Here is a 17,460-nt window from a genome sequence, read left to right on the forward strand (position 1 = left end):
AAAGTATAAAGTTTTTTTTAATCAAGAATGTACCTACCACAAATGCTACCTTGCTTAATTTACAGTAAATGTCCATGGCTGTAGATTTTGCTGCAATAGTCATTTGTCATCACAGTGCACAATCCAACATTTGCATTGCTTGCTACAAGCCACTAAGCCCCTTTCATAAGTCTCACGTACAGTTTACAGTGGCCGTTTAATGTAAATTTACGTTTTGTAGCGTCTCATATGTTGGTAGCTTCTTTTGAATGTTTTTTTCTGGGCTGAGGTTCTCTGCATCTATTTTGGAAAATGACAAGCAAATGCACAACTGAGTATGCAAATTTCAACTGCAGGTAGCCAATGTCTGTGTGCTCGGCGACGGTACACGTGTATTGTTTGCGCGTGAAGGCGAGGGAGTCCGTGGAGCGTTTGTAGAGCGCGCGGTCAGGACAATCCATCCATGATTTTGCAGAATTTCGTTGTGTAATATGTTTTGAATGTTGAAAGTGATTCCATTTTTCAATAAATGTTGATTTCTTTAACTTTGCCCCTTCAATGGAAACTTATTAAAAACAGACGCAATCTTGATAAATCACAGTGCATATGTTATTTTAATTTATTTCCATTTCCTCCTCCAAGTATCTGCGAAATAGTATGTAAACGCCATATGTTGCATATTCCTTGAGACAAATTTATTAACTGATCAGGGATATTTTTCACCTTTGAAAGACAGTTAATAAATTGGGTTGTAGTGTTCATACTGTGCTATGAGGTTTGTCCACACTACATTTAAAGGACAACCGGCACCATTTTTTTTGTTTCCCACTGACATCAGAAAAACGTTTTATAGCATCTAAAATACCCAAAACAGGCAGGCTGATATTTTTAGTTAAATGAAAAACACCAATAAAAATAACTTCAAAATGAATCCGGAAATGGGCAGTTTCAGAACGTCCCACCCCCTTGCTCGTGACGTCACGCCAAGACGTCTTGCCTTGCTCGAGAATCAAAACAATGGCTTCAGATTCGGAGAAGATGCTTTCTTGTTACTCGTCCAGTTATGAATATTAGAATCAGAATCAGAATCAGAATCATCTTTATTGCCAAGTATGTAGAACACACAAGGAATTTGTTTCCGGTAGAACACGCTGCACTAGTATCGTCGTCAAAAAAACTGCTAAGTGGCACTATACAGTTGCTGGAAAGGCAGCCACTCTCGCGGCGCCGTCTTGAAGTCAAAAGAACAAGAAAAACTAAATAACAAGTAATATGACAGCATAGAGACAATATGACAAAACAAAGACACAGAGAGAGATTCATTCTTCAGGACTTGCTGTACCCTATTTGTGATGACATGAAGCAGTTCTACATGAAAGAGGATCAAAGCGTCTTTCCACCAGTGGATCAGGGACATCATGGTGGAATGTGCACGTCGACTACAAGCTAAATGTTGAAAGCAAACACGCAGCTGTAGCATCCATTGACGAAAAGAGATTGTCTCACATCTCCTGTTCCACATAAATCTGCTTCAATTCCAAGCCGCAACAGTTCCACATACGCATCGGCGCTCTGCGCTGACGCTCCTTTCTTCTTATCGCGGGTTCCTCAAGCCACGCATCCATCCAGCCGCAGACTGTCCAACAGCACTGACCTTTCCGCTAAACAAAGCGGGGCTGTGAAGATGCTGCCCATTACAGGCGCAAAAAAGCACAATGGCCCCTTTGGTGTCCAGCGATGGCAGTCGAATGGCTCCGACATTCCTCCATTCAAAAACAGTACTGGCATATTCATGCTGCCGAAAAGGCGCAACCGCTCAGCACAGGATCCTCCTTGATGAATGTCGTGGTCAAAAATGCTGAAAAACAATCTGTATCCGTTCCACACGATGCACAACAACACAAAGTGACAAAAGAAAACACAAAACAAGACAAAAACAACCAAAAAAAGCAAGGCTCATGAGAGCACTTTCTGAGGCTGCCTACTCGGGCGTCATCTTGGACTTCTTTGACAGCAATGTAGCACCCAGAAAATGCAGAAGATGGCGCCCAAGCTCCATTGGAAATGGGCTGATTTGTCAGCTGGGAATTTGTGTCAGCGAATATCAAATAGTTGTCTTGGTGCAACACACAACGATTCACCATTGCGTTATTTATGTGTTTTCCTTCTAATTTCGCCATCAACACGGAACAAGACAAAGTTTTCAAACTAAACAAAGTACCACAAAATGCATTGTGTGTCGCTTTCTCGGTCAGGGGCGGTTCAAACGTGACGTCACATGGGGATCGTCATCAACTCGAAAACAATATTATTAATATTCAGCACAAGTCTTAAAATGTAAACTATAGCTATATGCTGTGGAATCTTTGTAAAATACGCTCAGTCGAAGTCATTTGAAGTGATTTTACAAATTATGGACATAACTTGTCTGGAGGCGTCGGTTGTCCTTTAATGCTTTAGGTTTAGTATTTCCAGCCCAAACACTCCCTCCAAATGCCAGCCCCTCTGTCAAATTTTAGAACCCAATGCGGCCCGCGAGTCAAAAAGTTTGCCCACCCCTGTTCTAGAGCAAGGCAAGACGTCCTGGCGTGACGTCACGAACAAGGGGGCGGGACCTTCTGAAACGGTTTTGCGTCACTTTAGGTCATTTTTATTGGTGTTTTCCATTTGACTAAAAATATCAGCCTGCGTGTTTTGGGTATTTTAGATGCTATAAAACGTTTTTCTGATGAAAGTTAGGAATCAAAAACATGGTGTCGGTTGTCCTATAAGATGTATACCACAGTGAGACCTCAGCTTATGACCTTAATAGGTTCCCAGACAGAGTGTGTAAGCCAAAAAGTGTGTATCACAATTTTTTCCCCCATAGGAAACCATTCAAATGGGAATAATCCGTTCCCGGGTTTCCATAAAAGAGAGTCACCTTCCATAAGGACTGTTGGTAACTTAACCTCTGGTGTGGCTTCTCTTCTTTGCTTCTTTGGAGACTCCTCATCATTTTTGCTGTTTAAAAACCTCTTAATTGACACGTGTTGCTTTCTGACTTGTAAGGTCTTACAAAATACTAAATATGGTACTTTTTAACCTGCTTTACCTGTAACCAAAAATACTAAATAAGGTACTTTTTAACCTGTCACACTGTCGGGCCTTGCCTGCAGCTGCACAGGTGTTGGTCATTTTAATTAAAGACAGTTAAAAGGATTCCCCCCACGACCATTCTGTGTCGGGTCATTGTTTGTTTCACCCTGTCAGGTTAGTTTTGTCTTGTCATGTTTTACTCATGGCTTTGTTTGTTACTTTTCACCTTTTTGTTCCAATGACTTTGTTGTTTGAGATTTTGTTCCTGCCGTCTTTATTTAGTACAATTTGTCAAATACACCATACTCCTCCCTCCTGCCTGCTTTTTTTGGGGTCCACCACGACCACCACCCTCCAAATCGTGATTTTTGTAAACCTAGGTTGGGTGGGGCTATAAAGGACAAGACTTGGGCAAAACTGACGGAAATTGTTGAAAATTCCCTCTTTTTTTTCTTTTTTGTTTTTGATTCCTGATCAGTGATGAGGCTGGTTAGCACATCCAGCTCACAGTGCTGAGCAGGGTGCAGGGTTTGATTACCCCCGTCCCTGTGTAGGTTTTCTCTGGCAACTCCAGTTTCCTCTCACATTCCAAAAACACCCATGATGGGTTAATGGAACAGTCTAAATTCTATTACAACTTCTAAAGAGTCCAGGTATTCTCCACCGTGATCTCAATTAATAATACATTTAATTTACAAGTGCCTTTCAAAGCACCCAAGGGCACTTTACAATTAAAAGAACAATAAACACCAGCTAAAAAAATGATTGCGGGTGTCACATCTCGTCGCTGTCCTGGACGCGCCCCGCCCCTCCTGTCACCTCCTCCGCTGCTCCCTGGAGACGGCCCCTCCCATCATCACGCACCTGCGTTCCCACAGCTGTTTGTCATTCCCTTGATTGTGCCTTCTGACTATATTTGCCGATCGCACACTACCGTCTCCGTCGGAGTATTCTGAAAGCCACCCTTGCTACTACCGTGCCGTCAGGTCTGCCGTTATCGATCACTATCACTTACCTCATCCTGCTGTCATCTTTGCATGCGTGTCTCAGTAAAGACTTTTGTTCACGAGAATCTGTCTCGCCGTGTATTTTGGATCCAACCTCCCCGCTTTCCTTTCGTCACTCGAGCCCTGCCCTCAAGCCTCAAGTGACGTGAACCAATACTCCGACCACCCATGGATCCCGCCGGCAAAGACAGATTCCTCGCCGCCCTGACCATGCAAGCGGAGCGTTCGAGTCAGCTGGCCCGAGCCATCGCGGAAGTCAGCCAAATTACCACCATGCTGGCTCAACGCTTCGAGGCGGCTGAGACACACGTTGCTGCCCTCACAGCCAAGTCTTCCCCGCCCGTGAGTAGGCACGCTCTACAGCTACCTCTTCCCTCACGCTACGCAGGCGAAACCGGGCGCTGCGCTCAGTTTCTAATGCAGTGCACGCTCGTGTTCGAACAACATCCATACGCCTACGTTAGTGATGAGGCAAAGGTAGCCTTCATTACCAGCCTGCTCACGGGAGAAGCCGAGACCTGGGTGCTGGCCATCCGGGAGTCCCGACCGGAGCTGCGCGCCTCGTACCCAGACTTCGTCGCCGAGATACGCCGGGTCTTCCATCACCCGGTGACGGAGGTCGAAGCTGAGGGGAGATTACTCGACTGTGTCCAAGGGGCCCGTTCGGCCGCGGAATACTCCGTCGCCTTCCGCATCCAGGCCGCTGGCAGCGGCTACAGCGACCGAGCGTTGAGGGGGGTGTTTCGTCGCGGTTTGAACGCCGACTTCAAGGACGAGTTGTCTACCCGCGACGCTGGCACCACCTTCGACGACCTGGTCGCCATAGTTATCAGCCTGGATCACCGTCTTCGGGAGCGGCAGAGGGAGCAGCGCGGCCAGCGGCTCAACGAGCCCCGACGCCGGTCCAGGACTCCCACACCCGGCAGCGAGGGCGTGCGGCGCCTGGAGGAATCCCTCGAACCCGTGCTGATAGGGGGGGGGGGGGGGGAACGACTGCACCTACCCCAGGGCTCGTCGCACTCAAGGCCCCCAGCCTAAGACCTCAGGCCCACGCAAGTCCCCGTCGAAACGGCGACCACGGCGACCTCTGGAGGTCAAATCCACGACCCCCGTTACGCGGTTGGAGCTGGACAGCGAATTAATCGGCCCTTCCAGCTCCCAAACCGTGCGGGCACTAGTGGACTCGGGGGCCGACGGGTGCATCATTGACCCCCAGCTGGCTGACTCGGGCTGCCAGCTAATCGATCTTCACCCCCCGAAGGAGATCGTCGACCTGGACGGCAGACTGTTAGCCCGAGTCACCCACCTCACTGCCCCGCTAAAACTCCGGGTAGCGGGGAACCACGTCGAGCACCGCCAATTTCTAGTTATGCCCTCCCGGAATGCGCCGTTGGTATTGGGTCTCCCCTGGCTCAATACCCACGACCCATCCATCTCCTGGGAGGGCCCCACCATTCAGGGCTGGAGCCCCTACTGCTACGCCAACTGCCTGCGGTCGGCTACGGCAGGGCGAGACCCCTCCCGCGTTGGCCCGCCCGAGTCCATCTGCCTCAAGGGCGTGCCACAATGCTACCATGACCTGCGGGAGGTGTTCAGCAAAGACAACGCCCAATCCCTGCCACCCCACCAACCGTATGACTGTGCCATCGACTTGCAGCCAGGGGCTCCATTACCGGACTCCAGAATTTTTCACATTTCACAACCGGAACGGGAAGCCCTGAGCACTTACATAGACTTCTCCCTTGCGGCGGGACTCATCCGGCCGTCACGGTCTCCGTTGGGCGCAGGGTTCTTCTTTATTGACAAGGACGGAACCCTGCGTCCGTGTGTCGACTACCGGAGTCTGAACGACATCACCATCCGAAACAAATACCCCCTCCCCCTCATGGACTCACCCTTTACGCCCCTTCAGTCCGCGACCATTTTTTCTAAATTAGACCTCCGCAGTGCGTACCATTTGGTCCGCATCCGGGAGGTGGATGAATGGAAAACTGCATTTAAAACACCGATAGGCCATTTTGAATATCTGGTGATGCCGTTCGGACTCACGAACGCGCCCGCCGTCTTCCAGAACTTGATCAATGATGTGCTCAGGGACTTCCTCAATGTTTTTGTTTTCGTTTATCTGGATGATATTCTTATTTTTTCTCGTTCTGCAGAAGAGCACCGGCAACACGTCCGACGGGTCCTGGCGCGGCTCCTGCAAAACCAGCTCTACGTGAAGGCAGAGAAGTGCGAGTTCCACGTCCGCTCTCTGTCCTTCCTAGGGTTCGTCGTGGAGCAGTGGCAGCTCAGGGCCGACCCCACTAAGACGAAAGCGGTGGTGGAATGGCCGATCCCGAAGACGCGCAAACAGCTCCAGCGGTTTTTGGGGTTTGCCAACTTCTACCGCCGCTTCATTCGAGGGTATAGTCAGAAGGCACTCCCCCTCACCAACCTCATATCCTCCAAGATTCCCTTCAGGTGGACGCCCGACGCTGAGGGGGCTTTCAACCGCCTCCGTCTTGCCTTCACTAACCCCCCTGTTCTGCGTCATCCCGACCCGGATCTCCCGTTCACGGTCGAGGTTGACGCATCCGAGTCCGGAGTAGGGGCCGTCCTGTCCCAGCGCTCTCCCATGGACCAGAAGCTACGCCCATGCACCTTCTTCTCCCGCCGGCTCAGCCCCGCCGAGGCCAACTATGACGTCGGCAACCGGCAACTGCTGGCGGTCGTCCTGGCCCTTCAGGAATGGAGACACTGGCTTGAGGGAGCGAAACACCCCTTCACCGTCTACACGGACCATAAAAACCTGGTGGCCATCCGGTCTGCCAAGAGACTAAACTCACGACAGGCCCGATGGTCACTCTTCCTCACCCGGTTTAACTTTTCTCTCACCTACTGCCCAGGGTCACAGAACACCAAGCCCGATGCCCTATCCCGCATCCATGAGCCGGCAGAAAGGGAGGAGACCACCACCAACATCCTGCCGGCCCAACGCATCCTGGGTGCCCTGAGGTGGGAGGTTGAGAGAAAAGTACAGCAAGCCCAGGGGACAACCCCCATCCCCAGGGGCTGTCCTAAGGATCGCCTGTTCGTCCCCCCTCCCCCTCTTCGCACGGAGGTGCTCGTCTGGGGGCACACCTCCAAGATAGCTTGTCACCCGGGGGTCAACAGGACGATCCAACTCATCGCCCAACGGTTCTGGTGGCCGGGGTTCCGGAGGGACATCACCCTCTTCGTGAAGGCCTGTCCGACCTGTGCCTGTAGGAAAGCCTCCCATCAGCCCCCGGCAGAACTCCTCCGGCCGCTACCGGTACCGTCCAGACCCTGGTCCCACATCTCCGTCGACTTCGTGACAGGCCTCCCCCCCTCCCGTGGCAAGACGGTCGTCCTCACCGTTGTGGACCGATTCTCCAAGTCGGCCCACTTCGTCCCGTTAACCAGGTTGCCGTCCGCCATCGAGACGGCTCAACTCCTCCCATCATCACGCATCTGGGTTCCCACAGCTGTTTGTCATTCCCTTGATTGTGCCTTCTGACTATATTTGCCGATTGCACACTACCGTCTCCGTCTGAGTATTCTGAAAGCCACCCTTGCTACTACCGTGCCGTCAGGTCTGCCGTTATCAATCACTATCACTTACCTCATCCTGCTGTCATCTTTGCATGCGTGTCTCAGTAAAGACTTTTGTTCATGAGAATCTGTCTCGCCGTGTATTTTGGATCCAACCTCACCGCTTTCCTTTCGTCACTCGAGCCCTGCCCTCAAGCCTCAAGTGACGTGACAGCGGGTGAGTAGCGGTAGCCAGACGCGCCTGCGTACACTTGACCCGGAATTAGAATGTTCTTCAGACCAAATAAGCTTTTTGATGTTGGTTCATGTGGAAATTTAACATTGTGTTATAACAATATGCAATTAACAATTATGACAATATAAATCAACCATTCCATTTTCCTTAACACTTGTCGCATTCAAGGTTGCATGGATTTCAGGCAAAAACCAGATAGCAACCTGTACTGGTCAACAGTTAAGCCCATTACACACATACATTGGCACAAACACTGTGTGGGACTTGGACCCAAGCTGCCTGCAACCAAAAAAATGAGAAACTAAGACACGTTCAGTGATTCTAAAATTTAAATTTTGATTTAAATGTTGCAGCATGGTGGACTAGTGGTTGGTACATCTGCATTCTGTGTGGAGTTTGTACATTCTTTCCATGATTTTGGACCTTTTTTTCTCTAGGGACTTCAGATTTATTGCCCCTTTCAAAACATAAACATGGTAGATTAAATGAATACTTTACCCGTGAGCTTGAATGATGATTCAACCGTTCCCTCATTCTCTCCTGGAGAAAATTCTGAAAAATACAGACAACGATGAATAATCCAAAGTGCCATGAAAATGACAGTGTGATGAACAGACAATACAAATTTTATTATGCTCAAAATGCATTCTGTAACTGGTCTCTTTCTTCTCAGCATACACACACACACACACACATATATATCTAAAAAAAAATCCTCGTCTCACCCACCATGGGTGGTGTCTGTCCCCCATTTTTTTTTTTTTTTTAGCTCGGGTCCTCTACCAGAGGCCAGGAAGCTTGAGGGTTCTGCGCAGTATCCGTGCCGTTCCCAGCACTGCGCTTTTCTGGACCGAGATATCCGATGTTGTTCCCGGGATCTGTTGCAACCACTCGTCGAGTTTGGGGGTCACTGCCCCGAGTGCTCCGACCACCACAGGCACGACTGTCACCTTTACCTTCCAGGCTCTCTCCAGCTCCTCTCTGAGCCCTTGGTATTTCTCGATTTTCTCATGTTCCTTCTTTCTGATGTTTTCATCACTCGGGACCGCTACATCCACGACAACGGCTTTCCTTTCCCCTTTATCTATGACCACGATATCTGGTTGGTTGGCCATTACCATCTTGTCAGTCTGTATCTGGATCCATTTATTGTCTCTCATCATTTTTTTTATGAGGTAGGCATTAGCGTGAAGGGTCTTGCCCAAGGACCCACACTGGATGATGTTTTTACGCTCATTTTCTCTGCCACAAGTGGGATTCGAACCCACGTATCCCATATGCCGAACCGATGCCTTATCAACTGAGCTATATATATCTATATATATATATATATATATATATATATATATATATATATATATATATATATAAACATATGGGCGGCCCGGTAGTCGAGTGGTTAGCACACCGGCTTCACAGTGCAGAGGTTGCGGACGCGTCCCGGTCCGGCCTCCCTGTGTGGAGTTTGCCTGTTCTCCCGGGCCCGCGTGGGTTTTATCCTGGTCCTCCGGTTTCTTCCCACATTCCAAAAACATGCATTACAGCCTAATTGCACACTCTAAATTGTTCCTAGCTGTGAGTGAATGGTTGTGTGTCTTTGTGTGCCCTGCGGTTGGCTGGCAACCTATCTCGCCTAGTGCCCGAAGACGGATGAGGATAAAGCGGGACGGAAAATGGTTGGATGGATAACTAAAACTGATGGGGCGGTCCAGTGGTCGACTGGTTAGCGCATCAACCTCACAGTGCAGAGGTTCGATTGCAGCTTGAGCCTTCCTGTGGATTTAAATGTGGATGCAATGTGGAGATTGCATGTTCTCCCCAGGCCTTCATGGCTTTTCTCTCGGTACTCCACTTTCCTTCCACATTCCAAAAAAAACATGAATTGCAGTTCAGTGAGTGCCCTCTTTCTGCCCAAAGACAGCTGGAATAGGCTTTAGGATGCCACATGACGCTTTTGAGGATAAGGCAGGTCGGAAAATGGATGTGCCGTGTGATTGACTCCATTGGGCCCAGGGGTTTATTACTCCTTTCGCCCAAAGTCAGCTGGGATAGGCTCCAGCTATTCCCACAAACCTCTTCAGGATAAGCAGTGTTGAAAATGGATGGACAATAATAATACTCACAACAACAAAAATAAGAATAATAATTTGGATTAACGAACCATGAAATGATGTTGGTTTGCTCACTATCACAACAACACACCTCATCTCTGATTGGCTGAAATATGAAGCAGATCACAGATACAATTTACCAGTTTTGTTCCCGTTGTAGTTGTGTGTAATAAACAACAACGAAACTGAATCCAACACTGTCAAGATCATGGAGCTCTCACGATTCATTTGTCTCTGCAGTGAAACAGACTGGTGCAACTCCGTCCAGACCCTGGTCCCACATCTCCGTCGACTTCGTGACAGGCCTCCCCCCCTCCCGTGGCAAGACGGTCGTCCTCACCGTTGTGGACCGATTCTCCAAGTCGGCCCACTTCGTCCCGTTAACCAGGTTGCCGTCCGCCATCGAGACGGCTCAACTCCTCCCATCATCACGCATCTGGGTTCCCACAGCTGTTTGTCATTCCCTTGATTGTGCCTTCTGACTATATTTGCCGATTGCACACTACCGTCTCCGTCTGAGTATTCTGAAAGCCACCCTTGCTACTACCGTGCCGTCAGGTCTGCCGTTATCAATCACTATCACTTACCTCATCCTGCTGTCATCTTTGCATGCGTGTCTCAGTAAAGACTTTTGTTCATGAGAATCTGTCTCGCCGTGTATTTTGGATCCAACCTCACCGCTTTCCTTTCGTCACTCGAGCCCTGCCCTCAAGCCTCAAGTGACGTGACAGCGGGTGAGTAGCGGTAGCCAGACGCGCCTGCGTACACTTGACCCGGAATTAGAATGTTCTTCAGACCAAATAAGCTTTTTGATGTTGGTTCATGTGGAAATTTAACATTGTGTTATAACAATATGCAATTAACAATTATGACAATATAAATCAACCATTCCATTTTCCTTAACACTTGTCGCATTCAAGGTTGCATGGATTTCAGGCAAAAACCAGATAGCAACCTGTACTGGTCAACAGTTAAGCCCATTACACACATACATTGGCACAAACACTGTGTGGGACTTGGACCCAAGCTGCCTGCAACCAAAAAAATGAGAAACTAAGACACGTTCAGTGATTCTAAAATTTAAATTTTGATTTAAATGTTGCAGCATGGTGGACTAGTGGTTGGTACATCTGCATTCTGTGTGGAGTTTGTACATTCTTTCCATGATTTTGGACCTTTTTTTCTCTAGGGACTTCAGATTTATTGCCCCTTTCAAAACATAAACATGGTAGATTAAATGAATACTTTACCCGTGAGCTTGAATGATGATTCAACCGTTCCCTCATTCTCTCCTGGAGAAAATTCTGAAAAATACAGACAACGATGAATAATCCAAAGTGCCATGAAAATGACAGTGTGATGAACAGACAATACAAATTTTATTATGCTCAAAATGCATTCTGTAACTGGTCTCTTTCTTCTCAGCATACACACACACACACACACATATATATCTAAAAAAAAATCCTCGTCTCACCCACCATGGGTGGTGTCTGTCCCCCATTTTTTTTTTTTTTTTTAGCTCGGGTCCTCTACCAGAGGCCAGGAAGCTTGAGGGTTCTGCGCAGTATCCGTGCCGTTCCCAGCACTGCGCTTTTCTGGACCGAGATATCCGATGTTGTTCCCGGGATCTGTTGCAACCACTCGTCGAGTTTGGGGGTCACTGCCCCGAGTGCTCCGACCACCACAGGCACGACTGTCACCTTTACCTTCCAGGCTCTCTCCAGCTCCTCTCTGAGCCCTTGGTATTTCTCGATTTTCTCATGTTCCTTCTTTCTGATGTTTTCATCACTCGGGACCGCTACATCCACGACAACGGCTTTCCTTTCCCCTTTATCTATGACCACGATATCTGGTTGGTTGGCCATTACCATCTTGTCAGTCTGTATCTGGATCCATTTATTGTCTCTCATCATTTTTTTTATGAGGTAGGCATTAGCGTGAAGGGTCTTGCCCAAGGACCCACACTGGATGATGTTTTTACGCTCATTTTCTCTGCCACAAGTGGGATTCGAACCCACGTATCCCATATGCCGAACCGATGCCTTATCAACTGAGCTATATATATATATATATATATATATATATATATATATATATATATATATATATATATATATATATATATATATATATATATATAAACATATGGGCGGCCCGGTAGTCGAGTGGTTAGCACACCGGCTTCACAGTGCAGAGGTTGCGGACGCGTCCCGGTCCGGCCTCCCTGTGTGGAGTTTGCCTGTTCTCCCGGGCCCGCGTGGGTTTTATCCTGGTCCTCCGGTTTCTTCCCACATTCCAAAAACATGCATTACAGCCTAATTGCACACTCTAAATTGTTCCTAGCTGTGAGTGAATGGTTGTGTGTCTTTGTGTGCCCTGCGGTTGGCTGGCAACCTATCTCGCCTAGTGCCCGAAGACGGATGAGGATAAAGCGGGACGGAAAATGGTTGGATGGATAACTAAAACTGATGGGGCGGTCCAGTGGTCGACTGGTTAGCGCATCAACCTCACAGTGCAGAGGTTCGATTGCAGCTTGAGCCTTCCTGTGGATTTAAATGTGGATGCAATGTGGAGATTGCATGTTCTCCCCAGGCCTTCATGGCTTTTCTCTCGGTACTCCACTTTCCTTCCACATTCCAAAAAAAACATGAATTGCAGTTCAGTGAGTGCCCTCTTTCTGCCCAAAGACAGCTGGAATAGGCTTTAGGATGCCACATGACGCTTTTGAGGATAAGGCAGGTCGGAAAATGGATGTGCCGTGTGATTGACTCCATTGGGCCCAGGGGTTTATTACTCCTTTCGCCCAAAGTCAGCTGGGATAGGCTCCAGCTATTCCCACAAACCTCTTCAGGATAAGCAGTGTTGAAAATGGATGGACAATAATAATACTCACAACAACAAAAATAAGAATAATAATTTGGATTAACGAACCATGAAATGATGTTGGTTTGCTCACTATCACAACAACACACCTCATCTCTGATTGGCTGAAATATGAAGCAGATCACAGATACAATTTACCAGTTTTGTTCCCGTTGTAGTTGTGTGTAATAAACAACAACGAAACTGAATCCAACACTGTCAAGATCATGGAGCTCTCACGATTCATTTGTCTCTGCAGTGAAACAGACTGGTGCAACTCTGTACACATCACTATGTTGTGGTGTCCAGGTTAAGGTAAGATCTGCTTTTCCATGTTCACCATCAATGAACTCTTTATTCATATTGTGCGGGCCGCTGACCTGAAAGCCATTGATGCTTCGAGAAAACAGAGACAGGAAAAAAAGGCAACTAATTATCTCGGAATGTCTTAGTAATCATATATCTCAGTAATGTTAGAAATATTTTCCAGATAATAAATGAAGAATGGAAGGGAGGCCTTACGTTGCATGATGAGCCAGTGCTTTGGCGTGAAGAATCAATTTGTCATCAACTGTAACATAAAGCACTTCACCGTGTTTGGGTGTTGGGTCTAAGAACTTGGGTTGCACATGACCAAGTTCACAATTTGGCAGTGAAGGGAGGACTGAAAAAAAGAGCATTACTGAGACACAGAAAAAAAACAAATGACTTTACTGGCTGCTATTTTATTTGTGCTTATTGAAAGGAAGACAAATACAGCAATAGGGGTGTCAAATTATTGTGTTAATTACAATTAATTACATACTTTCTGGTGATGTTTGTACAGCTATCGAGCTTGCTATCTGGCTGGCTAGCTAGCTGGCTATCCAACTGGCTTCCTAGCTGGCCATCTATTAGTTATTTATTGGCTAACTAATTTCGCTATCTAGCTGGCAGGCCTATGATGACTTTTATGCTCGGCTGGACAGCAAGGAAGGTGAGAATGATCTTTACAGGCTGGCGAGACCTGCAGCAGGTTCGGGTAATTAAGGATAGAGATGGCAATGTATTAACAGGTGCCAGTAGTGTGATGGCAAGATGGAAAGAGTACTTTGAAGAATTGATGAATGAGGAAAATGAGAAGGAACAAAGAGTAGAAGACGTGACTGTTGTGGACCAAGACGTAGCAAGCATTAGCAAGGATGAAGTGAGGAGGGCGCTGAAGAGGATGAAGGGGGCAAAGGCACTTGGGCCTGATGATTTACCAACCGAGGTATGGAAGTGTCTTGGAGAGGTGGCGGTGGTGTTCCTGACTGGGTTATTCAACAAGATCTTAGATGGTGAACAGATGCCTGAAGAATGGAGAAGAAGTCTACTCGTGCCCATTTTTAAGAACAAAGGAGATGTGCAGAGTTGTACTAATTATAGAGGAATAAAGTTGATGAGCCATACAATGAAACTCTGGGAAAGAGTAGTTGAAGCTAGACTAAGAGCAGAAGTGAACATTTGTGAGCAGCAGTATGGCTTCATGCCAAAAAAGAGTACGACAGATGCAGTGTTTGCTTTAAGAATGCTGATAGCGAAGTACAGAGAAGGTCAGAAGGAATTGCATTGTGTCTTTGTAGATCTGGAGAAAGCGTATGACAGGGTGCCCAGAGAAGAGCTGTGGAATTGCATGAGGATGTCTGGAGTGACGGAAAAGTATGTCAGAGCGGTACAAGACATGTATCATGACTGTAAGACAGTCGTGAGGTGTACCGTCGGTATGACTGAGGAATTCAAGGTGGAGGTGGGACTCCACCAGGGGTCAGCTCTGATCCCCTTCTTGTTTGCTATGGTGATGGCTGACAGACGATGTTAGACAAGAATCTCCTTGGACCATGATGTTTTCAGATGACATTGTGATCTGTAGCGAGAACGGGGAACAGGCGGCGGCCAAACTAGAGATATGGAGATATGCCCTGGAAAGGAGAGGAATGAAGATCAGTCGCAGCAAGACGGAATATATGTGTGTGAATGAGAGGGATCCAAGTGCAAGAGTGATGCTACAGGGGGAAGAGATAAAGAAGGTGGAGGATTTTAAGTACTTGGGGTCAACTGTCCAGAGCAATGGAGAGTGTGGAAAAGAGGTGAAGAAGCGTGTCCAGGCAGGCTGGAGCGGCTGAAGAAAAATGTCAGGTGTGATGTGTGATAGAAGGGTTTCGGCTAGGATGAAAGGAAAAGTGTATAAAACAGTGGTGAGGCCAGCCATGATGTTTGGACTGGAGACGGTGCCGCTGAAGAAAAGACAGGAAGCAGAGCTGGAGGTAGCAGAGCTGAAGATGTTGAGGTTTTCTTTGGGAGTGACCAGGTTGGATAGGATCAGGAATGAGTACATTAGAGGGACAACTCATATTAGAGGCTTTGGAGAGAAAGTCAGAGAGGCCTGACTGAGATTGTTTGGACATGTCCAGAGGAGAGAGAGTGACTATATCGGGAGAAGGATGCTGAGCCTTGAACTGCCAGGCAGGAGACGGAGAGGAAGACCGAAGAGGAGGTTTATGGATGTGGTCAAAGAGGACATGAAGGTAGCTGGTGTGAGAGAAGAGGATGCACAAAACCGGGATAGATGGAGGACATTGATTCGCTGTGGCGAGAGAGGACGGACGAGAGTAGACAGCAGTACAACGAGATGCAGCGCACAGTTAAAGTAAAGGTGGCAAAGGTCAAACAAGAGGCCTATGATGAATTGTATGCTTGGCTGGACAGCAAGGAAGGTGAGACTGATCTTTACAGGCTGGCGAGACGGAGAGACAAAGATGGTAAAGACCTGCAGCAGGTTTGGGTGATTAAGGATAGAGATGGCAATGTATTAACAGGTGCCAGTAGTGTGATGGCAAGATGGAAAGAGTACTTTGAAGAATTGATGAATGAGGAAAATGAGAAGGAACAAAGAGTAGAAGACATGACTTTTGTGGACCAAGACGTAGCAAGCATTAGCAAGGATGAAGTGAGGAGGGCGCTGAAGAGTATGAAGGGGGGAAGGCACTTGGGCCTGATGATTTACCAATCGAGGTATGGAAGTGTCTTGGAGAGGTGGCGGTGGTGTTCCTGACTCGGTTATTCAACAAGATCTTAGATGGTGAACAGATGCCTGAAGAATGGAGACAAAGTGTACTCGTGCCCATTTTTAAGTACAAATGAGATGTGCAGAGTTGTACTAACTACAGAGGAATAAAGTTGATGAGCCATGCAATGAAACTCTGGGAAAGAGTAGTTGAAGCTAGACTAAGAGCAGAAGTGAACATTTGTGAGCAGCAGTCTTCATGCCAAAAGTCAGCTGGAGCGGCTGAAGAAAAATGTCAGGTGTGATGTGTGATAGAAGGGTTTCAGCTAGGATGAAAGGAAAAGTGTATAAAACAGTGGTGAGGCCAGCCGTGAGATGGTTTGGACATGTCCAGAGGAGAGAGAGTGACTATATCGGCAGAAGGATCCTGAGCCTAAAAGCTAGCAACCACTCATTTGACGACTATGAGGTTAAAATCTTAGCGAAAGAATATAGATGGGTTGAAAGGGGAGTAAAAGAAGCGATTTTCATAAAACAACTAAATCCTTCATTAAACCGGTTTGGTGGGGTTAGGTTCAATTTGGATCGTTCATACAATAGACTGCTTAGGCAACATAGGATTATTAATACTGATGCGGTGATACCGGTCGAAGTGGTGCAATCAGGCCAGTCGTTAGTCAGAACAATAGGAACAATCAGTGGAGCTGCAGGGAGTAGTCCTCTGCTCCCCCCAACCTGAGAGCAGGGACCTATCATAGCAGAGTACTGCACCACCATGTCTGGACAGTAGGGTTATATATCTATGACCTAAACTACCAGTTAGACTTTAGTTTGCTGATGAAGTTTCTTGGATAAGAAGCGAAACGTCCGACACCTTCAAAGAAGTACAGCTGAAGACGGCTGAAGAAATCTTTTTATCGATAATTACAGATTAATTGATCACACAGATTTTTTTGATTGCCTGACAGCACTATACAGCACTTCAGCCATGTTTGCAGCTGACTCCTGACACTTTGCAAAAAGGCCTCTCATGTTTTGGGAGAGCACTACAAGCGCACAATCAAGTTAGAAGCTTATGAAATTTGAAGTGCCAGTCAAACAAACATATACATTTACAAAGTTGCAAAGATGAAATGGATCACTTTTTCCAGGGTAACCAGCAACTTTATTATGATTAACATGAAATCCATGTTAATAACCTTAAAAATCACACGTGAATGAAAAAAAAATGGAAATCTTGTACTGTAAATAGCACAGCCACCTTATGTTGATGCAATATAGCTACAGACATCAATATGCTTTTCCTATACTTGCACTATGTACATTTTTTATCTTTTCAACCCCTACCCCCTTGCACTATGTACAGTTTTTGTTTTTTCCCCTTTCAAATTGCTGCTGTGGACTGCAAATTTCCCCATTGTGCGACCATTAAAGGCTTTCTGATTTTGATTCGGATTCTGATGTTTTGTTTTATTGTACTTATCATGAATGTATGTGAGATGCATGATTTCCTGTGGGATGTGACTTTGAAATGTGCATTGAAATAAGACATAGACACCTGACAATGAAGAAATGAGAAGAGTTTGGTTGCTGTGGTCGTGGCGT

General features: G+C 47.1%; 2 protein-coding genes across 2 annotated transcripts in view; both read right to left on the minus strand.

Moving 5' to 3' along the window:
- The window catches only part of LOC148900233 (uncharacterized), a 236,690-nt gene that overhangs the window by 73,295 nt on the left and 145,935 nt on the right, over window positions 1-17,460 (minus strand). The window lies entirely within an intron of this gene.
- Window positions 1-17,460, minus strand: part of LOC148900234 (uncharacterized) — a 42,063-nt gene that overhangs the window by 13,267 nt on the left and 11,336 nt on the right. Inside the window, exons 6-9 of the mRNA XM_088991811.1 lie at window positions 13,353-13,494; window positions 13,071-13,226; window positions 12,900-12,955; window positions 11,216-11,269 (exon numbers count right to left, since the gene is read on the minus strand). Of these exons, the coding sequence (XP_088847937.1) occupies window positions 11,216-11,269; window positions 12,900-12,955; window positions 13,071-13,226; window positions 13,353-13,494 (408 nt within the window). The remainder of the gene's footprint in view (window positions 1-11,215; window positions 11,270-12,899; window positions 12,956-13,070; window positions 13,227-13,352; window positions 13,495-17,460) is intronic.

This window comes from Hippocampus bargibanti, linkage group LG03, assembly GCF_051943395.1.
Source record: "Hippocampus bargibanti isolate YZ-2025 linkage group LG03, ASM5194339v1, whole genome shotgun sequence".
Classification (NCBI taxonomy): Eukaryota; Metazoa; Chordata; class Actinopteri; order Syngnathiformes; family Syngnathidae; genus Hippocampus; species Hippocampus bargibanti.